The sequence below is a fragment of the Saccopteryx leptura genome, chromosome 3, assembly GCF_036850995.1.
Source record: "Saccopteryx leptura isolate mSacLep1 chromosome 3, mSacLep1_pri_phased_curated, whole genome shotgun sequence".
In the NCBI taxonomy this organism is placed as follows: Eukaryota; Metazoa; Chordata; class Mammalia; order Chiroptera; family Emballonuridae; genus Saccopteryx; species Saccopteryx leptura.
In genome coordinates, this window is record NC_089505.1 from 263,836,770 (window position 1) to 263,863,035 (window position 26,266).

The 26,266-nt window shown below is 43.4% G+C and overlaps 2 protein-coding genes across 2 annotated transcripts in view; one reads left to right on the top strand and one right to left on the bottom strand.

Moving 5' to 3' along the window:
- The first annotated feature begins 1,814 nt into the window (after positions 1-1,814).
- GPR75 (G protein-coupled receptor 75) lies at positions 1,815-12,730 on the top strand. The gene is made up of 2 exons (XM_066378277.1): positions 1,815-1,902; positions 9,756-12,730. The coding sequence occupies exon 2, from the start codon at positions 9,875-9,877 to the stop codon at positions 11,495-11,497; it is 1,623 nt and encodes a 540-aa protein (XP_066234374.1). The 5' UTR covers positions 1,815-1,902; positions 9,756-9,874; the 3' UTR covers positions 11,498-12,730.
- Positions 12,731-16,114: 3,384 nt separating this feature from the next.
- The window catches only part of ERLEC1 (endoplasmic reticulum lectin 1), a 37,392-nt gene continuing 27,240 nt past the window's right edge, over positions 16,115-26,266 (bottom strand). Inside the window, exon 10 of the mRNA XM_066372722.1 lies at positions 16,115-16,279. Within this exon, the coding sequence (XP_066228819.1) occupies positions 16,115-16,279 (165 nt within the window). The remainder of the gene's footprint in view (positions 16,280-26,266) is intronic.

Genomic DNA, 26,266 nt, shown 5'->3' on the forward strand with positions numbered 1-26,266 from the left:
CTTAAAACTTTCTCCAAGTGTTTCCTTAGGATAAATTCCAAGGAGTGAGCTTTTTAGATCAAGAATCTCAACATTAAGTGGCTCTGATGTTTTCCTCAAAGTGCACATGGACCAACTTGCATTGCTAATGACTGTTAGAACACTGATTTTCTTGCAAATCGATAATCCATATTTTAACATGCTAAATATAGACAGCCCTGCTTGGATTATTTTGTTTGTTTTTTGCAGATTTTCCATTTTCTGACTACTAAACCAGTGGGTTTTTTTGTTTTGTGTTGTTTTCCATTTGGCACACTTGGCTGGTACATTTTGTAGACATAATTATGGCAGCTCTAGTCTTGCTGATGGTACTAAGTAGTTCTGGAACTTTGGTAGGTGATTTTCTCTTCTAGGTATCTAGAATCCTTTATAGCCTGGAAATTGTCCTCCTCCCTCCCTCCACCCCTCCGTGAGATTATTTCTCCCACAGGTGTTACTGCATTCCAGCCCAAATCTATTAAGCTCCTGGCATGGCGGGTGCCTGATAGTTTGCAGTAGCTAATTCATATGGTGAGGGATACAAGTTTGGAGTTGCCACTCTCAATACTAACCATCTTATTTTCAGGGCCCAAGGTCATTACTGGAAACATAGATTAAACCCCCTTGCATTGCAGATGTTGGGAGTGCAATATAGTACGTGGGAATTGATGGGAAATTTTTATTTTTAAAAATAAGTTCATTTCTAAGCCAACTTTTGGAAGCATAGTCAAGTGGAATGAAGGTCCACAGACTGAGAAAGGTAAGTGGTATGCATAAATCCTTTGGTAGTTGGTGCCAGTTTAGCCAAAACAGCAGCATTTCAAGTATTTCACTTGTGAATTAATTTTCTGGGTTTCTGGTACTGGGATGAAGGAAAGGGCATTTCAGTAACATTCTCACCATTTCTAAATACTAGCCTCCTGAGGTTAGAAAAGTAGTAAGATCCCAATTACCCAGAATAGCCAACATACTTAGGAATGTTACATGATGGCTCAGACTAAAACTAACTCCATTTTATAAGTTCATTATTTTGGATATAGGGCCTCTAGAAGGAGAGAATAGTCTTGTTTATTGTGCCTAGCTGTATACCTGCCACCATTTTCAGTGATTTATAAAATTGAACATTCATGGCCATGATTTCTTGGCTTGGTTATTTGCATGGGTGTTTTTTTACTTTGCATTTGTTTCCTAGTATTTACCCTTGCTGAGTTCCTTTAGTAATTTCATTAATACTTTCAGAGAGCTGAGAGGAGGAAAATGTAATTCTTTTTATAAAGTTGGTATGATTAAATTGTTATAATGACTTGATTTACGAATTCTGTCTCCAAGTACGAAACTGGACGACGTTGCCAATTTAGGAGCAAACGTATCAGCCGCAGCCCGGAGAGGAGCGTGGCGAGCCTGGAAGCGTAGGGAGCGCGGGCGGCGGCGGACGACGAGGAGCCCAAGGAGGCCCCCATCCCGGCTGCATTCCCTCTGGGGCCCCGACCCCGTGGGCCGCTGTGTGCCGTCGGTGCCCTCCTTTCTACCCAGTCGTCCTGCCCCTCTTCCTGTCAGCCGTCGCCGACAGCAGGGAGCGCGGCCTCGCGAACAGCGCGCAGGACCGGCAGCGGCCGACCCCGGAGCGCCAGGAGGCCAGGGGCGGAGAGGGTTGGGGCAGGCGGGGCGCCAGGCGGCGGCGTCCGGCGGGGGGACGGCGCCCTCCGCGGCTCCGTGACTGCGCCTCTGCGCCCCCGGCTCGCCGCGGCTCCCGGGACGCGCGGAGGCGGCGGCGATGGCAATGGCGACGATACCTCCAGCCCTGCATCATCCCCGGCGGCGCGCGGAGCTGGGGTCAGGGCTGCGAGATGGAGGAGGATGGGCAGCGCTGCGGCCACCGGGCAGGTGAGAGGTCTCGGGCCCCTGGAGGAGGCGACTCCGCGTGGACAGGGAGGGTCGGGCTCGGGGCCGCAGGAGGGTCAGCGAAGAGCGCGCTGCGTGGGTCCAGGCCCGGCCGCCGTGCACCTGCGCTCCTGGCGCAGCCCGCGGGCAGCCATCTAGCCCCTGCCTGGTTGCTCTTAGGTTCTGCGGGCCGTGGGACCCCTCCCCCACTGCCTAAGGCCTGGCTGAGCCCTCCTCACCCATGAACGCTACCCCCGACTCTTACACGCTTCCTGGCCCGGCCTAGGCCCTCCTCACCATAAACTTCCCCACCCCGGGAGCTCCTGCCCATCCCCAGCCCCTGGCAGGGGTCGACCCCTCCTCCCCCGACCCCATTCCATATCCCGAATGGGGGTGCTCCACAGCCTCCCTGTCCCCCTCAACCCCTGACCCTCCCCGACCCCATTTGTGGCTCCCGGCTGCAAGAGGTTGTTCAACTGGGGACAAAGAGCTGTGGGTTCTGAAATCAGATAAATCTGGCTTGAATCTTAGTGATCTTGGGCAAGTCATCTAACTTTCCTGAGGTTTTCCAGATCAATGAAAATACAGTGGGAGTGATAATAATACAAAAGTTTGCTCTCTGTGGAGGTAAGACTCTGAAGATGGCTGTCCCCAAGAAACATAAGGCATTTTGAGGGAGGGGATTGAGTTGGGAAGAGTAGGTCATGAGGTGACTTGGGAAAGCTCATATAAAATGTTTTAATATGTACTAAAATATTACGACAGCACACTAAGTGTCAGAGACTCTTCATTTACTGTTCCTTGCTTACCAGTTACTTTAGGATCCCTCCTCAGTCACAACAAGATACATATGATATGAGTTCATTCCATGTTATTGTAGCTCATATGTCTGCTTAAGACAGGTGTTTCAACTTAAATTTTTTCTGGTTTTATGACTTTAATCACTTCATCCTTCAGGACTTATTTATGGCCCCAGCAATAAATAAAGAGTAGCTTGTATACTTACATTGTGCATTGAAAAAGAACATTGGCAGCCCTGGCGTGTTGGCTCAGTGGTAGAATGTCATGTGGAAGTCCTGGTTTTGATTCTTGATCAGGGCACACAGAGAAGCGACTATCTGCTTCTCCACCTCTCTTCCTTCTCTCTCTCTCCTCCCGCAGCCATGGCTCCAGTGGTTTGAGCAGTTTTGCTCTGAGCACTGAGGATGGCTCCATGGCCTCACCTCAGGTGCTGAAATGGCTCAGTGGCTGAGCAATGAGCAGTGGCCCCAGATTGCAGAGCATCACCTTGTATGGGGCTTGCCAGTGGATCTGGGTTGGTGCACATGCTGGAGTCTGTTTCTCTGCCTCCCTGCCTCCTCGCCTCTCACTTAAGAAAAAAAAAAAGAACGTTGGCATTCCTGACATGTGATGGCGCAGTGAATAAAGCATGGACCTGAAATGCTGAGGTCACTGGTTCAAAACCCCAGGCTTGCCATATCAAGGCACATAGGAGAAGCAACTATTACCAGTTGATGTCTCCTGCTCCTCCTCCCCCTTTCTTTCTCTGCTTTCTCTATTCTCTCTCAAAAATCAATAAATAAAATAAAAAAGAAAAAGAACACTGACAACTTTTATTTTATATATATTTTTTATTTTTATTCCCCCCCCCCCTGAAATGAGAAACGGAAGCAGAGAGACAGACTTCCTCATGCACCCGACCGAGATCCACCTGGGAAGCTTACTAGGGGGTGATGTTCTGCCCATCTGGGCCATTGCTCCATTGCATCTAGAGTCATTCTAGTGCCTGAGGCAGAGGCCACAGAGCCATCCTCAGCACCCGGGCCAGCTTTACTCCAGTGGAGTCTTGGCTGCAGGAGGAGAAGAAAGAGAAAGAGAGAAAGGAGAGGGGGAAGGGTGGAGAAGCAGATAGGTGCTTCTCCTGTGTGCCCTGGCTGGATATCGAACCCAGGACTTCCACATACCATGCCAATGCTCTACCACTGAGCCAACCGGCTAGGGCCTATTTAATATGTAAGTATAGCAAATAACTATCTCCTCCTCAAATCACTGAGTTTTATAGTTCTGCCTTCATAACTCCGTTCCAATTTGTGATCTGTTTCCTCTTTTTTATAGTCCCAAAGTTAGTACTTAAGACCTGGATTTACTTTCCCTTCATTTCCTTCATTTCTTCTAAAATTTCTCTGCCAAAGCCTTTACTTCTGTTCTGTCTTCAGCTTTTCCTCCTGGTTTCTCTTCCCAGCTTGATTCCTTTTTTTCAAATTATCCCAAAAGGAGTAATTTATAATTACTTTATACCAGACCATAATTATCAACCTTAACAATAAAAGGTACACAAAAGTATGTGTAAACTTGTGTGTGTTCAAATTTTGGGTTCCAAGAACTTTAAGTTGGAAAGATATTGCAGTACCTCTTTGATAGGACTATATTGAGAATGAAATAAAGTTTAATAACTTATGTGAAGGATCTAGTGTAAGTTCCTGGCATATAATAACCACCCAATAAAATACAGCTGCTGTGTCTGACCAGTGTTGGCACAGTTAATAAAGTGTCATTGGCCTGAGGTCCCATGTTTGAAACCCTAAGGTCACTAGCTTGAGCCACAGGCTCACCAGCTTGAGCGTGAGGTCACAGATTTGAGCATGGGATCATCAACATGATCCCATAGTCACTAGCTTGAGCCCAAATGTCTTTTAGTTTGAAGCCCAAAGTCACTGGCTTGAGCCCCTAGGCCAAGGCACATATGAAAAGCAATCAGTACCAACTAAAGTGATGCAACTATGAATTTACGCTCCTCATCTCTTTCCCTTCCTCTCTCTCTCTCTCAAAAAGAAAAAAGGATTATAGCTGCTGTAATAATTTTCTGATCTAGGGATTCTTCCCTTGATCTCTTTGCTGTTCTGTTTAGCATGGTGGTGAAGGGTGTGGGCTTTAGAGAGTTCCTGCTTTGGTTCAGATTCATGCTCTATCACTTTAAGTTAGGTGTTCTCTCTCTGACTTAGTTTCCTCATCTGTAAAGTGGTGATAAGTTATATCAACTATCTCAGCATTGTTGTGAGGATTCAGTAAGTTAATAGCATGGAGCAGTGAGAACAGTGGGTGGCATATCATAAGCACTCAGTGAAGTTAACATGCTAATATTATAATTATAACATAATTATATTCCTGGCCTGGAATTATCCATTATTTTTTCATCTATTGAAAGAATGTAATTTTTTGAAAAAAATTATAACTGTTCAGAAAGTAAAATTTGCCCCTCATCGGCTTCCAAATCTTTTTTTTTCAATTCAACAATGAAGGGAGGCATAGAGACAGACTCCTGCATGCACCCCAACTGGGATCCACCCAGCAAACCCACTAGGGGACCATGCTCTGCCCCTCTGGGGCGATGCCTCGTTGCTGGACAACCAAACTCTTCTTAGCGCCTAAGGTAGGGGCCATGGAGCCATCCTCAGCACCTGGGGCCAACTCACTCCAATGGAGCCATGGCTGAAGGAGGAGGAGAAAGAGAGAGAGAGAGAGAGAGAAGGGAGAGGGGGAGGGGTAGAGAAGCAGATGGGCACTTCTGTATGTCCTGACTGGGAATTGAACTTGGGACATCCACATGCCAGGCTGATGATCTACCACTGAGCCAACCAGCCAGGGCCCCAAATCTTTATTATTATTATTATTATTATTATTATTTTAATTTATCTTTATTGATTTTAGCCAGAGAGGAAGAGAGAGAGAGAGAGAGAGAGAGAGAGAGAGAGAGGAGACAGACATCAGTCTGTTCCTACATGTGCCCTGACCAGAGATTAAACCAGAAACCTCTGTGTTTCTGGCCGACACTAACCAACCGAGCTATCTGGCTAGGGCTGCTCCAGATACTTTTCCTTCTCATCTCATTTGCCCTTTGACAACTCCATTTCCAAATATCTCCTAGCCTGGAGTCTTCATAACCTCCATCACCCTACTTCTTCAGTATTACCCATTTAGTCAATATTTCTCTTAGCATCTTTTTTTGTTTGTTTGTTTGTTTGTTTGTTTTAAAGACTTTATTCAATTTTCAGAGAGGAGAGAGAGGGAATGAGGGAGAGAGAGAGAGAGAAGGGGGAGGAGCAGGAAGCATGAACTCCCATATGTGCCTTGACCAGGTAAACCTGGGGTTTCAAACCGTCAACCTCAGTGTTCCAAATCTATGCTTTATCCCACTGCGCCACCACAGGTCAGGCTTCTCTTAGCATCTTAATTCCAGATTCTTCATTCTTCTAATTTTCCTCAACCAATTTCCTGCCTCTCTCTTCACCGCTGTTAATTTCCCTACTTCCAAAGAGCAAACCCTCAGAGTGGGGTGCGGGGTGGAGAGGGAAGTTGAGTTTGCTATAAACATCAGTATCACCTCTCTGCTCTTCCTGCCTTCTCAAACTGGGTTTTCACTTCTATGTCTCTTTTCATTAGTTAACCCCAATCCTCCAGTGAACAATTTCAAAAACAGTAAAAGGCTGTCTTTTTCACTACATAGATATCAAAGGTGTTCAGAAACAATACAATTTTAAGTGAAAACAATAAGCTATCCATTTTTTTTTAAGTTCTAATCTTTGAGAAACAAAAGGTCAGGATTTATATTCTTCTCTCTCACTGAACTTTTATGAGAAAAGTACAAGAAAAGTAGAGAAATTCATTGTACTGTTTGGATCTGCACCAACTCACCACTGAGAATGTAGAAGAGGTTATCTACTTTCTTCATGAAGGGCACTAGTTAGTTATAGAAATCTCCCCAGGATTGAAATTTGTCTGCTACTCAGTGGCACAGTCAGACCTGATATTGGATGATGAGAGGCTTGGGTGGTCTGTAATTGTTTCTTAGAGCCCCCAGTAATCTTTAACTGGCCTATATCCCCTTCCTCTGTACCCCCATAATCCAGCACTTAAAGGGTTAACCTCTGGTACAGCTGGAGGCCTCAGGCACTTGGCTTGAGCTGGTGGTTAAATATTCTGAACCTTGCCTCTGGACCTTCCCAGGGCTATTGGTTATTACTAAAATGCTGAATTAAAGCAAATACCTTTCGGTTGTCAAGAGCATTGCATCAGTCTCCAAAGAACAACTTAAGCTGTGCTACTGGGAAGCATCTCTGGGAGCAGAATGAGCACCAAGCCACTCGGGGATTTGGGATAACAGATTTGTGTGAGTGCACTTTAAATCTCATTGCAAAAATAGGGGAGAACAGATTAAGAAAATAAAGGAGCAAAAAGAAAAACAAGTTTTTCTGTTTGTTTTTTTTTAATTTGAAAGCAGACTTTTATTTCGTTTGGTAAAGGCAGAGGGCCAGCGGGAAAGGGCCGCGGAGGGCTGACCTATCCGTGGGTATTTCGGATCCTGGAGTTCAGGATGAGACTGACAGATCCCGGAATTGCGGTGCGGGTGCAGGTGCAGGTGCGGGTGCAGGTGCAGAGGCCCGCGGGGAACCTCTCCCTGCGCATCTCGGGCGCCCCGGCTTCAGTCCTAGCTCGTCGGATGCTTTATTTGGTGAAAGCAGGAACGCGGAGAGGATAAAAGAGCAGTTTTCTTTTTTTCTTTTTAACCAAAGGTGAGAGTGAACTTAACATTTCTTAGATATCTGTCCTCAGTGAACTGGAGAATCTTGGGGAAAACCTAAGAGCCCCGAGTGCGACACAAAGAAGGCAACTCGTCCCGGTGCCATCTGCAGTCAGTTCCTTTTCTGCGCTCTTCCCAGCTCCGCGTCCTGGAGAGACGGTGGCGGTGGGGGGAGCTTGCCCCAGGACTCCCCACTCCCAGGACCCCGAGCTGCCGAGGAGATCTCAGGCTGGAGAGCCCGAAGGCCGTGGAAGGGAGCAGGGGGAGGGGAACAAGTTCTCTTAGAGACTGTTTTACTCCACTTTGTACCCACAGCACCTAGCGTAAAGCTGGAGTGTGGTATGCACGTGATAGATGTAAAATGAGTGAATGAATGCATGAGTGGGTGCGTGCCTCTTGCGTCACCATGAAGATATTCGTATTGGAATAACGGTAACTGACATTTATATAGCAGTTTAAAGATTACAAAGTGGTGCTTTGCACCTTGTAAATTTCAAATATAATTCCGATACCCTTCATTACTTTCTTTTTTAAAAAATTTTTTTAAATTAATTTATTTTTACAGGAACAGAGAGAGAGTCAGAGAGGGATAGATAGGGACAGACAGACAGGAACGGAGAGAGATGAGAAGCATCAATCATCAGTTTCTCGTTGTGAGACCTTAGTTGTTCATTGACTGCTCTCTCATATGTGCCTTAACTGGGGGGCTACAGCAGACCGAGTAAGTGACCTGTTGCTCGATCCAGCGACTCTGAACACAAGCTGGCGAGCTTTTTGTTCAAGCCAGATGAGCCCGCGCTCAAGCTGGCGACCTCGGGGTCTCGAACCTGGGTCCTTCCGCATCCCAGTCTGGTGCTCCATCCACTGTGCCACCACCTGGTCAGGCTCCCTTCATTGCTTTCATTTCCCCCTCAAATTTAGTTCTACACAGTTTTTTCCAAAGGAGGGTATGGAGGTTTTCAAAGAAATTACAAGCAGGGAGAAGAAATTGTAATGATGTCAAATAAAGGATTCTTCCTAGGGAAAGAAACAGGATTTGTTAGTAATTTGTGGCAGTTACATAAAAGGCCACAGTATACTTCAGCAATACCTTCTGCTTGTGTTTTAAGCACATGCTGTTTTTGCCCCCATCCTGCTGCAAAGACCTACCCCCCACACACAGTCTGTCCCCGGCTCCCTGCCCCTCACCTTTCACCCAGCTAGCTCCCCCCCACCGGGACTCCCTTCAGCTCTCTCATCCTCCATCCTGGGTTGGATCAGGTTCTCCTACTTCCATAGCACTCTGCTCTCATCTGACTTACACATTAGGCTGTAATTACATAGTTAGGTTGATCTCCAGCTAGATTGCGATCTCTTTGGCAGAGAGGTTATGGTCTTGTGTGTCCAGTGTCTGGCACCAGAGTCTTTCTAAAAGTAACATCTGGCTGTGCTCTCCCTCCTGGGAGCATCCCCGTGCCTTCTCCTCCCCCTCTCCTCACCCAGCTGCCCTGGGTTGGCCTTTCTCCTAAGCTTGAAGGGCCCTTCTTCTGCCTCTGTAACTTTGTAAATAAATTTTCTTCCATAAAAAAAAAATTTTTTTAATAAATAAAAGTAGCATTCAATTAGAACCTCAATGGGTGAAGCCCAGGGGTCTACTTTTTTTTATTTTTTTTATTTTTTTTATTTTTTTTTCATTTTTCTGAAGCTGGAAACAGGGAGAGACAGTCAGACAGACTCCCGCATGCGCCTGACCGGGATCCACCCGGCACGCCCACCATGAGGCGATGCTCTGCCCACCAGGGGGCGATGCTCTGCCCATCCTGGGCGTCGCCATGTTGCGACCAGAGCCACTCTAGCGCCTGGGGCAGAGGCCAAGGAGCCATCCCCAGCGCCCGGGCCATCTTTGCTCCAATGGAGCCTCAGCTGCGGGAGGGGAAGAGAGAGACAGAGAGGAAAGTGCGGCGGAGGGGTGGAGAAGCAAATGGGCGCTTCTCCTGTGTGCCCTGGCCGGGAATCGAACCCGGGTCCTCCGCACGCTAGGCCAACGCTCTACCGCTGAGCCAACCGGCCAGGGCGGGGTCTACTTTTTTAACCCACTTTCGAAGTTAACGCTTAAAAGTAGTTTGAAAACCACTTCGTCATAAAACCTCAAATTAGCTGGATAAATGTATTTGGAGGTGTTTGTGTCTTTTCTGTGTTGGGCTTTCTGTGCACTGGGTCAGAGCTGACAAATTTCGGTGCTTTATGTCAAAGACCATGAGATCACCCCACTTGCTACATTAACTCCTTTCTGTTTCAGGGTATGCATTTTTGTGTGCAGAATTTTCTGCCTTGGGTCTCTTTTGTCCCATGTCGCTCGTCTGTGAGTGGAGGCCCTGACTCCCTTCCCACAGAAGGCGGACGCCCTTCTCTCTGAAGATGAACTCAACAGACCACCTCCAGGATGCTCCCAACACCACCTGGCCCCATGTGCCTCACTCCCCCGGAGGCAACAGCACCACTGTCCAGGAGGACCTGCAGGATGTCATCCACACGGCCACTTTGGCAACCTGTACTTTTCTACTCGCAGTCATCTTCTGCCTGGGCTCTTATGGGAACTTCATTGTCTTCTTGTCCTTCTTTGATCCAGCCTTCCGGAAATTCAGAACCAACTTTGATTTCATGATCTTGAACCTGTCCTTCTGTGACCTGTTCATTTGTGGAGTGACAGCCCCCATGTTCACCTTTGTGTTGTTCTTCAGCTCAGTCAGTAGTGTGCCAGATGCATTCTGCTTCACCTTCCATCTCACCAGTGCTGGCTTCATCATCATGTCCCTGAAGACAGTGGCGGTGATTGCTCTGCACCGGCTCCGCATGGTGCTCGGGAAGCAGCCTAACCACGCGGCCTCTTTTCCCTGCACCTTGCTCCTCACTCTGCTCCTCTGGACCACCAGCTTCACCCTGGCCACCTTGGCCGCCCTGAAAACCAGCACATCCCACCTCTGCCTTCCCATGTCCAGTCTAATTGCCGGAGAAGGGAAAGCCATTCTGTCTCTCTATGTGTTCGACTTCACCTTCTGTGTTGCTGTGGTCTCTGTCTCTTACATCATGATTGCTCAGACCCTGCGGAAAAATGCTCAAGTCCGAAAATGCCCCCCTGTGATCACAGTTGATGCTTCCAGACCACAGCCTTTCATGGGGGAGCCTATGAAGGGAGCTGGAGATCCCATCCAGTGCACCATGCCAGCTCTGTACAGGAACCAGAATTATAACAAACTGCAGCACGTTCAGTCCCATGGGTACACCAAGAGTCCCAACCAGCTGCCAACCCCTGCAGCCAGCCGGCTCCAGCTGGTATCGGCTATCAATCTCTCCACGGCGAAGGATTCCAAAGCAGTGGTCACCTGTGTGGTCATCGTGCTGTCGGTCCTGGTATGCTGTCTTCCGCTGGGGATTTCCTTGGTGCAGGTGGTTCTGTCCCAAAGCGGGAGCTTCATCCTTTACCAATTTGAACTGTTTGGATTCACCCTTATATTTTTCAAGTCGGGATTAAACCCTTTCATATACTCTCGGAACAGTGCAGGGCTGAGAAGGAAAGTGCTCTGGTGCCTCCAGTACGTAGGCCTGGGTTTTTTCTGCTGCAAACAGAAGACTCGACTTCGAGTCATGGGCAAAGGGAACCTCGAAGTCAACAGAAACAAATCCTCCCATCATGAAACAAATTCTGCCTACATGTTGTCTCCAAAACCCCAGAAGAAATTTGTGGACCAGGCTTGTGGCCCAAGTCATTCAAAGGAAAGTGTGGTCAGTCCCAAGATCTCCGCTGGACATCAGCACTATGGTCAGAGCAGCTCGACGCCCATCAACACTCGGATTGAACCGTACTACAGCATCTACAATAGCAGCCCATCCCAGGAAGAGAATATCCTGTGTAACTTACAGCCAGTAAACTCTTTCGGATTTGCCAATTCATACATTGCCATGCATTATCACACCACTAATGACCTAATGCAAGACTATGACAGCACTTCAGCCAAGCAGATTCCAATCCCCTCTGTTTGAGTCACGGAGGCTGGAGAATCTTGTGTAAACTGTTTTTGTTTCTGATACTAATTGTGTGTTTTTTCTCACTTTTGTGAGAACAGTAGTAGATCAAAACTTAAAAGATTCAACTATAGAGTTGGCAGTTATCATTTTCTTTTGTCTGAAGTATTAGCATCTATTGGTTTGCTTTGTGGTTTCTTGACATTTTAAGATTTACTGTAACAGTTTATTATTTAGAGTTTTACCCTGACCTGTGTTCCAGTCTTTTGTACTAAACTTTTAAATAGATGCCCCAGAATGATCATGCTACTACTATATGAAAGGAGAGAATGAACTGATGGTGATCGTTTGACTCAGGGTTGTGGGTCCTTGAAGTGTCTGAACTGGATATTTTAAAGAATGTGAAGATGTGATCTTTACTGAGGTGTTTTTTTTTTATTAATTGAATTATAAATTTTGATTCTTTGAAGTGTTGGAATGGGGAAGGATATGCTTTTTTTGGTAGCAGAGTTATTTGAATAAATAATATATTGTTAAAGCAGGACATCAGAACTATATTATCTATAACTATTTTTACCAAAAAACACACAAGTATTAGGTACTTACATGAGACAGTCAACCAGGAGAATAGTATTATGATTTATTTTATTTATTTATTTTTAATTTTTTTTATTTTATTTATTCATTTTTAGAGAGAGGGAGAGAGAGAGAGAGAGAGAAAGAAGGGGGGAGGAGCTAGAAGCATCAACTCCCATATGTGCCTTGACCAGGCAAACCCAGGGTTTTGAACCGGCGACCTCAGCATTTCCAGGTCAACGCTTTATCCACTGCGCCACCACAGGTCAGACCAAGTATTATGATTATTACCATTTCTTTTTATAGACATTATTTTGTATCAATTGAATAGCTCTATAGTTCTTTTAAAGAGAATGATGTTTTTCCTTGGTAAAAGTGAATTATTCTATTTCAGAATGGGTTTACCCAAGAGTCTCAGTGAAGAGGACTGCATCTATGGCAGAGGCATGCTGTTCTGGGAGAGTCAGTGCTAAGTGTGTTCATCTCAGTCAGGGTGTTGTTATATGGGAAGCAATCTAGACTGTCATGTGGTAGACAGTCTTTGTTATTGCTTAAGGAGGAGGTATAAGGATGAGAATAGGAATGTTTGATTTATGCTTTCCTTCTGTGTGAGAATGTTAACAATCTGACAAGGAGTATCCATGTACTATTTAGAAATATTGTCTTTATATGTTATTGTGATAGAAAAATTCTTAAGGTCTATTTGTAAACTAATTATGTTATTTCTCTCCCATTAATCTTAAACTGGAGATAGGCAGTAAGGAAAAATAGGTTAAGTATTTATATACCTAAAACTAATTTTATTCTATACTCTGTGATTCCTAGCATTACAACTGTAAACTCATATTTTTATGTAAAAATATTTTCATTATGTAGTTTCTTTTTCTTTTTTTTTAATTCAGTGAGAGGAGGGGAGGCAGAGCGGTAGACTCCCACATACGCCCCAACTGGGATCCACCTGGAAAGCCATTAGGGGCCCATGCTCTGTCTATCTGGGGAATTGCTTCATTGCTCAGCAACTGAGCTCTTCTTAGCACCTGAGGCGGAGACCATGGAGCTATCCTTAGTGCCCAGGGCCAGCTTGCTCCAATTGAGCCATGGCTGCAGGAGGGGAAGAGAGAGAGAGAAAGAGGAGAGGGGAAGGGGTGGAGAAGCAGATAGGTGCTTCTCCTATATGCCCTGACTGGGAAACGAACATGGGACATCCACATGCCAGGCTGACCTTCTACCGCTGAGCCAACCGGCCAGGGGCTTCATTATCTAGTTTTATTATATAATTCAAGTTAGCATTTGAATTTGTTATACAATAGTTTTGGAAGTATAACTTCTAGACACAAGATGAGCATCAAGATACAAAATCTATCTTTATATATTATATTTAAGAACAATTATTGCTGATTGAAAGGCACTTGTTCCTGTGGATGAAAGATGCTCAATTTATAACATGCTCTCCCAGGTTTGTTCCCAAGTACAGAGATCATGAGAGGCATGGGGAAGACACAGTAGCCTCTAAGCTAGAACTCTGCTCAGCATCTTCTAACAACTCTTTCCTTTCAGTGTCCGCCAGTCATTTCTGTTTCTGAGACTGAAATATGAGGTATGGGATTCATTTCTTTTTTTTTATTCACCTTTTAGGACTCTTCCCGTTTCTCCATTTCTTTCTTTACTTTTACTATTCAATTTTATAATAGAAGAGAAAATATTCCCTCATTTTCTTTTATAATTGAATGCTATTTTTGAAAGTTACTATGACCTGTTTCAATTGTGCTTTTATATTTTTAATATAACACTGTTCATTTATTGATACTCTCATGAGATAGGTTAATATATTATGTCTTTTTTAACAGAGAATTAAGCTGTCTAATATCCTCTCCCAGGATAATTTGAAGAATTGTGACAATTTAGGAATTAGACTTTTGTCTAAAATCAGAACCTGGTATTTATTCCAATAAGCCAAACAGCTTTATAATTAATGATGTTAATTAAGAAGATATTTCAGACTTTTGAAGATATGTATCTCCTTTTTGGCCAAAATGTGATTCAATAGAAGATTTTTAAAAATGTAACTTCTAGTACAATTAAAGATGACAGGCTTCAAAAAAAAATGATAGATTTTCTGTGTGACCTTTGGGTAGTACAAATTATAGTATAAGGAAAACTGAGCATGTGCATATGAGGCATTTAGTCTCTTTATGCTCATCAATAACTGACTTAATTTGCATTAAATACAGAGTGGGCTAGATTCTTAGTCCTCTTCCATATCGGTATCTATATTTAATATAGATATAAACAGACATATATAACTTCTCTCTTCATAAGGGCTAAAATGAGAACTAAAAGTAATGAGAATTCAGTTGAATGTGACTAATTATCAGGGTGTTTTCATTAGTTCTCTTGATGCTTTACTGTGATGCAAACTATGTGTGTATTTCAAGCATTTTGTAATTGTTTTGATGTTAACAATTAGGCCAGATTTGTATTTCTGATGCTTTTAATGTTCTTTTAAAATAATGTTTGGAAAATAAAAATATTAAAAATTCTGACATTTCTGGCTATCAGATTGCAATACTATGACTTTTCTGTCCAATCATTTAAAAAATATCAGAGAATAACAGTGATCATTGTTGTTCAATAGATAATGATGTGTTAAAGCTGAGAGACAGTTATTTTCCTTCGTGGATGAAATAATTTGTTTGACCACACTTTGTAGCATGTGTAAATGTTGTAACTAAGAATAACTCCAAAGGTTAATTATTTATTAGAATAAATTTCTCACCTGTCAGATTAAACATTTCAAAAACGTCTTTAAAACAAGATTGAAATTGAGGGGGAAAAAATTACAGAGTTTTAGAATGTCCCTTTTATCAATCAGAGCTTGGTTTTAAGAATCAGAAAATATCAATTTAAGCAGAAAAGGATTCACTATTGGAAATTTGATGTCTACTTCATGAGGAGAAGTTCAGGGCCCTGTGACGGGTTTCCAGGAAAGACTCCCCAATAAACACAACAGCCTGACCGGCTAGGAGAGGCTTCCCTTCTGCTACCTCGGAAGTCAGGAGGCTGCCCGGGACTCTGGACTTCTAGGACAACCTGTTCAAGTAGTTATCCAGAGATCAGGAACTTGCTGCCGCTGCAGCGATCTCCTCAACTAATGCCTTTGACGCCTCCGAAGCCGCGGCTGAACAGCCAGACCCTGCTGCATAGAAGGTTTGGCACTGTGCATTTAGTTGGTGGAACCGAATTTGAGTTTAAAACCCCAGCTTCTTGAGAACCTGAAAACTTGAGTGTAACTGTAGTTACACCAAAAAGGTAAACTGAAATGAGGTTCCAAACAGATCCTGAGTTCCAATCTCCTCTGTCCACAATGGGCTGCCTTTTTTTTTTTTTTTTTTTTTGTACTCAACATTTGTATCCACACCTCTAGCCATTCTTCTAAGCACCAGCACCAGCACCAGCACATTCTCCCACTTGAAATAATGCAGCTTCTCTGATTTAAACAAAAATATGCCTCCTCTTTTCTAACCTGGCTCCTTTTATTATCTTTCTTATCTTTGGTGTTCTGCAGTTTTAATGACATATATCTTTTTATTATGTTGAGATTTGTCGGACTCCTTGAATCTATGTCCCAGTGTCTTTCATCAGTTCTGGATAATTATCTTTACAAATATTGTTTCTGTCCCATTTTCTCTGTTCTTTTCTTACCTTGGCTTTAATTTCTGTCTATGTCTTTGTTTCTCTGTTGCACAGTCATGCGTCACATAACGTTTTGGTCAAAGATGGACCACATATACAACAGTAGGCCTATAAAATTGTAATGGAACTGAAAAATTCCTAGTGATGTAGGTAGCCATTATACTGTCAGAGTACAATGCACTACTCACGTGTTTGTGAGTAAACAAACCTACGCTGCCATTCATATAAAAACATAGCACACACAATTATGTAAAGTATGTGGTACTTGATAAATGATTATGTATTTACTGTACTTTTTATTGTTATTGTAGAAGGTACCCTTTTTACTTATGAAAAAGGTCTGCTGCCCAACAGTAGTACACTGTACTATGCTGACGGCAGTCCTGTGCATCTCATGTTTGCTGTGTCTTTTGACCGCATCATTTTCTCTTGTGCTTGATTTAAGTTCATGTTATTTTGTTCATTGCGGCCCCTAAGTGTACAGAATCCAATGCCAGTATTGCCAGTAAGAGCCCACATGGACTGATTGACCTGGGAACAAAATCAAAAGTGATTAAGGACTCTGAGAATGGAAAACCAGCTGCTAGTCAGGCATGACCCATGCCACCATTGCTGCAAACTTGAAGAACAAGAACAAAGTGACAGAAGCATTTAAAGGATCTGCTTCATTGAAGGCAACAAGACTAACAAATATTCATTAAGGGTCTTTATCAGAGAGGAAATTTCTAATGACCTGGATTGAAGACCAGACACAGAGGTGTATCCCTTTCAGTACCATGATGATCACAGCCAAAGCAACAGTTTGCCGTCTTGAAAGAAAAGGCTGGCCCTGGCTGGATAGCTCAGTTGCAGGGGTCCCCAAACTTTTTACACAGGGGGCCAGTTCACTGTCCCTCAGACCGTTGGAGGGCCGCCACATACAGTGCTCCTCTCACTGACCACCAGTGAAAGAGGTGCTCCTTCCGGAAGTGTGGTGGGGGTGGATAAATGGCCTCAGGGGGCCGTAGTTTGGGGACGGCTGGAACTTAGAGCATCATTCTGAATGCAGAGGTTGCCAGTTTGATCCCCTATCGGGGCACATGCAGAAAGTTTGATGTTCCCGTCTCTCTCTCTTCCTCTCCCCCTCTCCCTTCCTCTCCTTGTAAAATCAGTTAAAAAAAGAAAGAAGAAAGAAAAAGGCTGACCGCAATTGCAGTGTTGAAGTTACCACTAGTTCTGGGTGACTTAAATCAAGAATTGTTATTCATTCTATAATGTGAAAGTGAATGGTGAACCTGCAGGTGTTGATGTGAAGGCAGCTGAAAAAGTTTTAGAAACTCTAGATAAGCTGATTGTGGAGGAAAATTACTTGCTAGAGCAAATATTCATTATGGATGAAACCTCCTTATTCTGGAAACAGATACTTGAAAGGACTTTATCCATAAGGAGGCAAAGTCGATGTCAAGTTTCAAGACTTTTAAGAATAGAATAACAGTCTTGCCTGAGGCCGGTATTGTGGGCTACAAATTGAAACCCTTTGTGATCTGGCACAGTGAGAGCCCCAGGGCCTTCACACACATCAATAAGCACACATTGCAAGTGTACGACAGGAGCAATAAGAAATAATGACAACCCACCTCTCCTTCCAAGATGTCCTCTGAATTGCTATGCCAGTGAAATGCAGAATTACTGTTTTGAGAGTAACATATAGTATAAGATTCTGCTTATTGTTGATAATGCTCCCAGACTTCCTCCTTTTATTGGTGTTGCTTCATTCCAATATTAAGCGGTGTTTCTCCCTCCAAACAACACCTACTTGATCCAACCAATAGATCAAAAAGTTATAGCAGCCTTTAAGGCCCACTACCTAAAGGGGACCTTTGCCCAGGCTATTGCTGCAACTGAGGAGGACACTGATGCCATTCTAGAAGGATTACAACATTTGCATCAAAGAACCTTGCTTGGAGCCTGACCAGGCGGTGGTGCAGTGGATAGAGTATCAGACTGGGATGCGGAGGACCCAGGTTCGAGACCCCGAGGTCACCAGCTTTAGTGTGGGCTCATCTGGTTTGAGCAAAGCTTACCAGCTTGGACCCAAGGTCACTGGCTTGAGCAAGGGGTTACTCGGTCTGCTGAAGGCCCACGGTCAAGGCACATATGAGAAAGCAATCAATGAACAACTAAGGTGTCACAACAAAAAAGTGATGATTGATGCTTCTCATCTCTCTTCGTTCCTGTCTGTCTGTCCCTATCTATCCCTCTCTCTGACTCTCTCTCTGTCTCTGTAAAAAAAAAAAAAAAGAACCTTGCTTGGGTTTGGGGCAGTATCACCAAGGAGTGTATGAATGGCATGTAGAAGAAGACACTCAAGAGTTTTATCCATGCTCTGCCATGTACTCATTTGGTTAAAGCATTATCCTCATAATGCAAAGTTGTGGGTTCGATCCCTGGTCAGGGCACATACGAGAATCAACTAGTGGATGCATAAATAAATGGAAGAACAAATCAGTGTTTCTCTCTCTTCCTTTCGTTCTCTCAAATCAATAAGTAAAAGGTTTTAGAAATAAAAAAAGAGAGAGAGAGAGAGTTTTGTCCATGACTTTGGAGAATTTGCCAAACTCAAGGCTGTGCTTGAGATGGCAGACAAGGTAAACCACTTTAAGCTGAGTGTGGATGAGGATGACATTGAGGGGCTCTCCGAGGAGATCTTGAGGAAGTAACTGATGAGGAGTAGTTGGAACTGGAATTCATAGCTGAAGAAGAGGCAAGAGAAAAAGAAACTTCAGAAGAAAAAGGAGAACCCCCAAGAAAATACATAGTACAGGGTTTTGAGCTCCCTGAAAGGTTTGAAAACACAACACGGACCTCAACACAGAAAGGTTTGTATTAATCGAGAGGAGTGTTTATGATGCGGTATCTGTTTACTAGCACATCTGTGATGAAAATCATAAACTAATCAAGTGCCATGGACCCATTTCTGAAAAGAGTGACACCTGAGGAGCCTCAGGCAGGTCCCCCGGGAGGGAGCTTGTTCCAGAAGGAGGCAATGTTGTCTTAGGAGATGAGAGCTCCCTGTGTGTTGTGGCCCCTGATGACCCTGTCTGTCCCCATTTCCTTTCATGAGTTCCCTGCCTAATGTGCCTGGGTGACACAGGCTTTCTGGTTATTTCGCACATGCCTCAATCTTGTTCCCACGTCAGATAATTAATTTCCACAGAAAAACTTCAGCCTAGAACAGTCGCCCCCAGTGGCCCTTCACGTAGCTCTCCACCCCGTCGCTGTCTACCCCTCTGCAGCGCTTTGTTTTCCTCCTGGTCCTTGTCATTAACCAGCATCGTGCTACTGTCTTAGTCTGCTCCGGCTGCTATAACAAAATGCCACAGACTAGATAGCTCAAATAACATAAATTTATTTTCTCACGATTCAAGCGTCTGGAAGTCCAAGATCAAGCAAGATGCCATCAGGGTTGGTTTCCTGTGAGGCCTGTGTTCCTGGCTTGTAGAAGGCCACATTGTCCATCTGTCCTTACACGGCCTCTTCTCTGTGTTTCACAGACTGAAGGAGGGAGAGAGAAAGATAGAGATAGATACCTTTGGTGTCTCTTCTTCTTATAAAGACACCAGTCCTATTGGACCCTTATGACTTCATTTAACCTTAGTTACCTCATTGAAGGCCCTAATTCCAAGAATAGTCATATTGGAGGTTAGAGCTCCACATATAAATTTTTTGGGTGTGTGTGTGTGTGTGTGTAACAATTCAGTCCATAACAGTTACATGTAGTTTTTACTGGGTGTCTCCCTACTAGACTAAAATGCCAGTCAGATAAACACTGTCTATTTTGTTCAGAACCTTATCCCTAGTACCTATCAGTCCTCGGCCCTGGTGGGCTTTCTGTGCATAACTGCTGAGTAAATGAATCGAATAATAAATGAATGTATGAGGCCTGAAAGTGATGCCAAACCAAATCTCGATCTGGCTGGCTTAGAGTTTCCCCACGTTCGTCATTTTTTTAATCCCTCCCTATATTCCCAGGATGATAGTCAGCAGAACCCTAATGAAAGAGGACATAGGCCTTGATTTAAGAGGACTACACATCCTGTTTCTGACTGTTTACTCAGGGCATCTTTTCCCACGGGACCACCTGGCTGGCAGAGAGTGGCCAGCCAACCTGCGTTCCTGGGCTCCTCCTGCAGCCCGAGGACGCTGAAAATGAAAGCACACTCTTGACCAACCGCACAGGGTCAGAGAGAGCAGGGGAGAGACAAGAGGACACCAACTACTTTAAAGAACATGGCAATTTGAATGTAGATGCAGATATAGTGAAGTTTTACTTTGTGTAAAAGTTAACAGGCGCCTGACCAGGCGGTGGCGCAGTGGATAGAGCATTGGACTGGGATGTGGAAGGACCCAGGTTCGAGACCCTGAGGCTGCCAGTTTGAGCACGGGCTCATCTGGTTTGAACAAAAGCTCACCAGCATGGATCCAAGGTCGCTGGCTCGAGCAAGGGGTTGCTCGGAAGGCACATATGAGAAAGCAATCAATGAACAACTAAGCCACAACAAAGAATTGATGCTTCTCATCTCTCTCCCTTCCTGTCTGTCTATCCCTCTCTCTGACTCTCTCTGTCTCTGTAAAAAAAAAAAAAAAGTTAACAGGCAATATCTTTAGGTCCAATACCTTTGATTTTAATTATAGCAAAGTATCACTTCATTGCTTATGGACAGATTAGAGAATTTTCCTTCCAGCCCAATAAACAGATAATTCTGCTTTTAAAAATATTTTAAAATTGATTTTAGAGAGAGGAGAAAGGGGGAGAGAAATATTGATTTGCTGTTCCACTTATTTATACATTCATCAGTTGATTCCTGTATGTGCTCTGACTGGGGATGGAACCCACAACTTTGGCATGTTGGGACAATGTTCTAACCAACTGAGCTACCCGGCCAGGGCTAATTTTGCTTTTTTTTTTTTTTTAATTTTTTTAAACTTTATTTATTTATTCATTTTAGAGAGGAGAGAGAGAGAGAGAGAGAGAGAGAGAGAAGCAGAAAGCATCAACTCCCATATGTGCCTTGACCAGGCAAGCCCAGGGTTTTGAACCAGCAACCTCAGCGTTCCAGGTTGAAGCTTTATCCACTGCGCCACCACAGGTCAGGCTAATTTTGCTTTTTTAAAAATACATTTAGCTGGTGCCAAGAGAAGTTTAGTTTGTTTCTCTGAGTTCCATTTAAGGGCAGGTTTGTCTTTCTGACACTCTCCTGAACCTTCAGCTCCCTGCAGCATGCTGATGAGTGGGAGATCTGTCCACTGACTCCCAATGTGGGAATCTCGATTTTCATGCAAAGCCTGATGCTTTGTGAAGTGCAGCTTGTTCAGATGCCAGATAGACCTTACAAAGTGGAACAGCTCACAAAGAGTGCTTTATGCCTGTCTTCTCTGGCTGTGGCACAAGCATTGGTTTTGTAACCTGTGTAAATGCTTCAGGTTCAACACATGTCACATTTGATATTAGCAAGGGCTAATGAAAGCTTTTTTGTTCATTTGTTTGGTGTTAGCAACAAAGTATATCAAAGAAATTACAAGACTAGAATTTATTAATTTGCTTTGAGGAAAGATGATTGGGCATTGTGTTCTTATGTTAGATACTTTCTTTGGGGGAGTCCTTAGTACCTTGGAACTGGAACATTTTCAGTTTATAAATTTAGAGATTGAAAATTCAATTCTTTTCTTGACCTTAGAGATCAGAGACTTTTCTTTAATCACTGCTTGTAAATGGGGGAAATAAAACAGGAGACACAGAGACTATACTATTGTTAGGCAGAAGCAACATACAGAACCAGGTATGAGAAGTCAGTGTTAAGACAGCAAACAATGAAATGATGTGGTGCAAAATCTGAGTGAAAAGGAATACAGAGGAACAAGTTGATAGGTCTACCCCTCTTTCTTTCCCAACCATTCTAAAACCAAAGAAAACAAATTTTTCCCTCAGGCACCAAGTACTGAAAAAGAAGGACAGGTAGGAAACCCATAGGAACTGGGGTAGTTGGGGAAGATTGTATAAGATGTGCATAACAGGATTAGGGCTTATGCATTTATTTAGCAAATATTTATTGAGTGTCAATTTTATGTGAAGTCTGAGAAGAAACAAAAATAAGATATATTCTTTACACCTAACCTGTGGTGGCACAGTGGATAAAGCGTCGACCTGGAAATGCTGAGGTCGCCGGTTCAAAACCCTGGGCTTGCCTGGTCAAGGCACATATGGGAATTGATGCTTCCTGCTCCTCCCCCCTTCTCTCTCTGTCTCTTTCTCCTCTGTCTCTCTCTCCTTTCTAAAATGAATAAATAAAATAAAAATAAGATATATTCTTTACTTCTGTAAATAAAAGACGAAGGAATTATTTTTATCATTTAAATCACAAATGCAATCTGGATCTAGATAAATGGCAATGCACTTGCATTATTTACCATCATAAATGGATTGTCAGAGAAAGGAGGGTTTGATGGCATTTAACCTGGTCAGACTTCCCGAGGTGACAATTTAATTTTACTAGTTAGTGAATTCTCATTTACCAGGTTAAGAAAAAGTAGTGGTTTCCATGATCAAAGTAATATATGGGGAAAAAATGAGTGTCATATGTTACCAAGAAAAAAATGAATCATTTCCCTCTTTTTTTTTTTTTTTTTTTTGTGACAGAGACAGAGAGAGGGACAGACAGGAAGGGAGATGGGAATCATCAATCAATTCCTTGTGTGGCATTTTAGTTGTTCATTGACTGCCTTCCCATATATGCCCCGACCGGGGGACTACAGAAGACCGAGTGACCCCTTGCTCAAGCCAGCGACCCTGGGCTCACGCTGGTGAGCCTTGCTCAAACCAGATGAGCCCGCGCTCAAGCCAGCGACCTCGGAGTCTTGAACCTGGGTCCTCCGCATCCCAGTGTGATGCTCCATCCAGCGCACCACCGCCTGGTCAGGCCATTTCCCTCATTTTCCAGGGCATTTTGCTGAGCCCTTCAGAGTGGTCCCTCAGGTGGCAGATGATAACAGAGGTATTTGTGGGGTAGAAGATGTTTCCATGAACAGAAAGCACTGTAGTATTTACAAACATGGACTCTAGACTCTGAATTAATTCAAATATTGACTCAGCCACCTGTAGTTTATTTAGTTCAATTCTTTGAGCCTCATTTTCTTTATCTGTGAGTTAAAGGTAATAAATCTACCTCAGTGGGTTGTGACTATAGGGTATCTGAAGTATTTAGCATAGTGCTTAGTATTAATTTTTTATGTTTTTAAGCGAGAGAGACAGAGAGAGACAGAGAGACATAGGGACAGACAGGAAGGGAGAGAGATGAGAAGCATCAATTCTTTGTTGCGGCACCTTAGTTGTTTGTTGATTGTATTCTCATATGTGCCTTGACTGGGGGCTCCAGCTGAGTCAGTGACCCCTTGCTCAAGCCAGTGACCTTGGGCCCAAGCCAGTGCCATAGGGTCATGTCTATGATCCCATGCTCAAACCAGCGACCTTGCACTCAAGCTGGTGAGCCTGTGCTTAAGCCGGTGACCTTGGGGTTTTGAACCTGGGTCCTCTGTGTCCCAGGTCAACACTCTGCCCACTGCACCATCATCTGGTTAGGAAGTGCTTAGTACTTAATAAATGTTCAATAAGTGGCAGATACCAAAAGCAGAGTCTGGGGCAGCCTGTCACCTGAAATTCAAGGATTAATGACTCATGATGATTGTTCACAATTGGCTTTTGGAGATGAAACTTTCTTGGAGGGGGTTGATGAAAGCTTTTCCAACAAATGGTTTCCGTTTGCATAGCTTACGAATATTAATAACAAGTATGAAAAACTAATCCCAGGGAAAAACAATTTCTAACTTCCTTGACCAATTATTCTTTTCTAATTGATGGAATAATATTTGGAGCTCTGGTAGAATTCATAAAAGAGTAAATTAGTTTTGCCACTATTAAGGACCACTGGGGGTTAATTTGCAACTAGTTTTTATTGAGAACAGGAGGCTGTTGGAACCAAACCTAGTTCTCTAGTTTTAGCTAGAGTGAATTATGTACAGCAGATATGACTTATTGGGTCTTAAACCCTAAGTTGCTGGGCTTTTAAGAAAGTTTTATTTTTAGTATTATTACATATTTAAAAAACGAACACTGATCATGCTTCAGGAAAATATACTGGGAGCTACAATTTTTTTTCTTTTCTTGTCTTTTTTGTATTTTTCTGAAGTTGGAAATGAGGAAGCAGTCAGACAGACTCCCGCATGCGCCCGACCGGATCCACCTGGCATGCCCACCAGGGGACAATGCTCTGCCCATCTGGGGCGCTGCTGTGTTGCAACCAGAGCCATTCTTGCACCTGAGGCAGAGGCCACAGAGCCATCCTCAGCGCCCGGGCAAACTTTTGCTCCAGTGGAGCCTTGGCTGCGGGAGGGGAAGAGAGAGGCAGAGAGGAAGGAGAGGGGGAAGGATGGAGAAGCAGATGGGCGCTTCTCCTGTGTGCCCTGGCCGGGAATAGAACCCGGGACTCCTGCACACCAGGCCGACGCTGTACCACTGAGCCAACCGGCGAGGGCTATTTTTTTTCTTAAATCCAAGTCAAAGCACAATTTAGTCTATCAAAAATTATTGGAAAGCAATTAAATGGATTTGAAATACATAATGTTGTAGCATGATTGGATGTGAGATGTTCAGAGCTATTTTATAGTTTCACAAATGCCTTCGATGAGGCATTTGAGTTGAGATGACCATTTCCAGTTTTGCTTGGTTTACTTGCTTTTGGTTTACATTTTTTGTATCAAATATAAAAAATATTAAAATGTTTAAAAACTTCCAGATAGGTATTGGTGCAAAACACTACATGCCCTGTATTTCATTTATTTATATTTTTGCCTTTCTTTTATTTTGTAAGTTTTGAGACTGTCAGGCATATCATTACTTTCTCTAAGTGATAAAGAGTGTAATTCCAACAGTCCTCAAAATGTAGTTTCTTCTAATTGCCAGTGAAGAAAACATGTTCTGTTATTTTTAAATTTTTATTTGATTTGAGAGAGATCATTTTGTTGTTTCACCTTGTTGTGCATTCATTGTTTGATGTTGTATGTGCCCTGACCAGGATCAAACCCACAATCTTGGTGTATGGCAATGACACTCAAACCAACTGAGCCATTCAGCCAGGCCACTGTGTTATTTCCAACAGAGAAGGCTTAATGATACCAGGCTCACAGTGGTTGGAGTCATGGCTGGTGAAAATAACCTGTTAACTTCTAATCTTAATTCTGACTAGTTATATACCTATAATGTGTACTCTTGATGCTAATATTTAAAGTGACAATTCCATTTTCTGAAGGAGATGGAGGCATTTAGTGAATCTACAATAGCGTAATATGGTGAAATTAAGAATGATGATGGCATCCATGTTAACTCCTCTACACATGTAATGCCACTCTCTCAGGTTGTTCTGTGCTGTATCATGTGCACCAGTAGACTAACCTCATTAATGAATGACTGTGCACCAGTGTTAGTCTACCTATTAAATATCAGTAAAGCTTAATTCCTCTTTTGCAGAGGGGAAGTTAGTAGAATTTCTAATATTTTCTTCCCATGATCCACTGGGTCACTCTGCTTATACAACCTACTTTGAGACTACCATCATATAAAATAAAGTATGCCCTGGGGTACTTAATGGTCCATGGTTTCTTTTTTTTTTTTTTTTTCTTTTTTTTTTTACAGGGACCGAGAGAGTCAGAGAGAGGGATAGATAGGGACAGACAGACAGGAATGAAGAGAAGCATCAATCAGTTTTTCGTTGCAACACCTCAGTTGTTCATTGATTGCTTTCTCATATGTGCCTTGACCACGGGCTTTCAGCAGACCAAGCAACCCCTTGCTTGAGCCCGTGACCTGGGGTCCAAGCTGGTGAGCTTTTTGCTCAAGCCAGATGAGTCTACGCTCAAGTTGGAGACCTCAGGGTCTCAAACCTGGGCCCTCCGCATCCCAGTCCGATGCTTTATCCACTGCACCACCACCTGGTCCGGCGGTCCATGGTTTCTTTAAATCCCTTGCCAAACAACCAAAAAAAAAAAAAAAAAAAAAGAAATTGAGAAATGGATTTTCTTTTTAAGCCATGTCACCATGGTGGCATACTGAAGACTTTTGCCTCAACAGCTCATTATAACATAAACCATCCATATATATGAGAGACAGTTTTAGTTCTGTATTCAAGTGGGAATGCAAGCCCTGGGAAATAAATTCACCCAAGCCAGAGAGAGTTTAAAATTAATTCTAGTATAGCTGTGTTTTATTTTCATTTGAAATTCTGATTGCAAATCCCACTCATTCAGGACTTAAATCTTAAAAAAAAAAAATTTCTGTTTAGTTAAGGTCTTTTATATTAGATCTTTCGGTACTTCTGGGTGAATAATTTGGCCTGATTACGGACTAGGAAGCATTGTCAGAAATCAGGTCAGAGCTTTGTCTGTCAGAATGACTGAAAAGAATAGCTCACCAGGAACTATACACAAAGC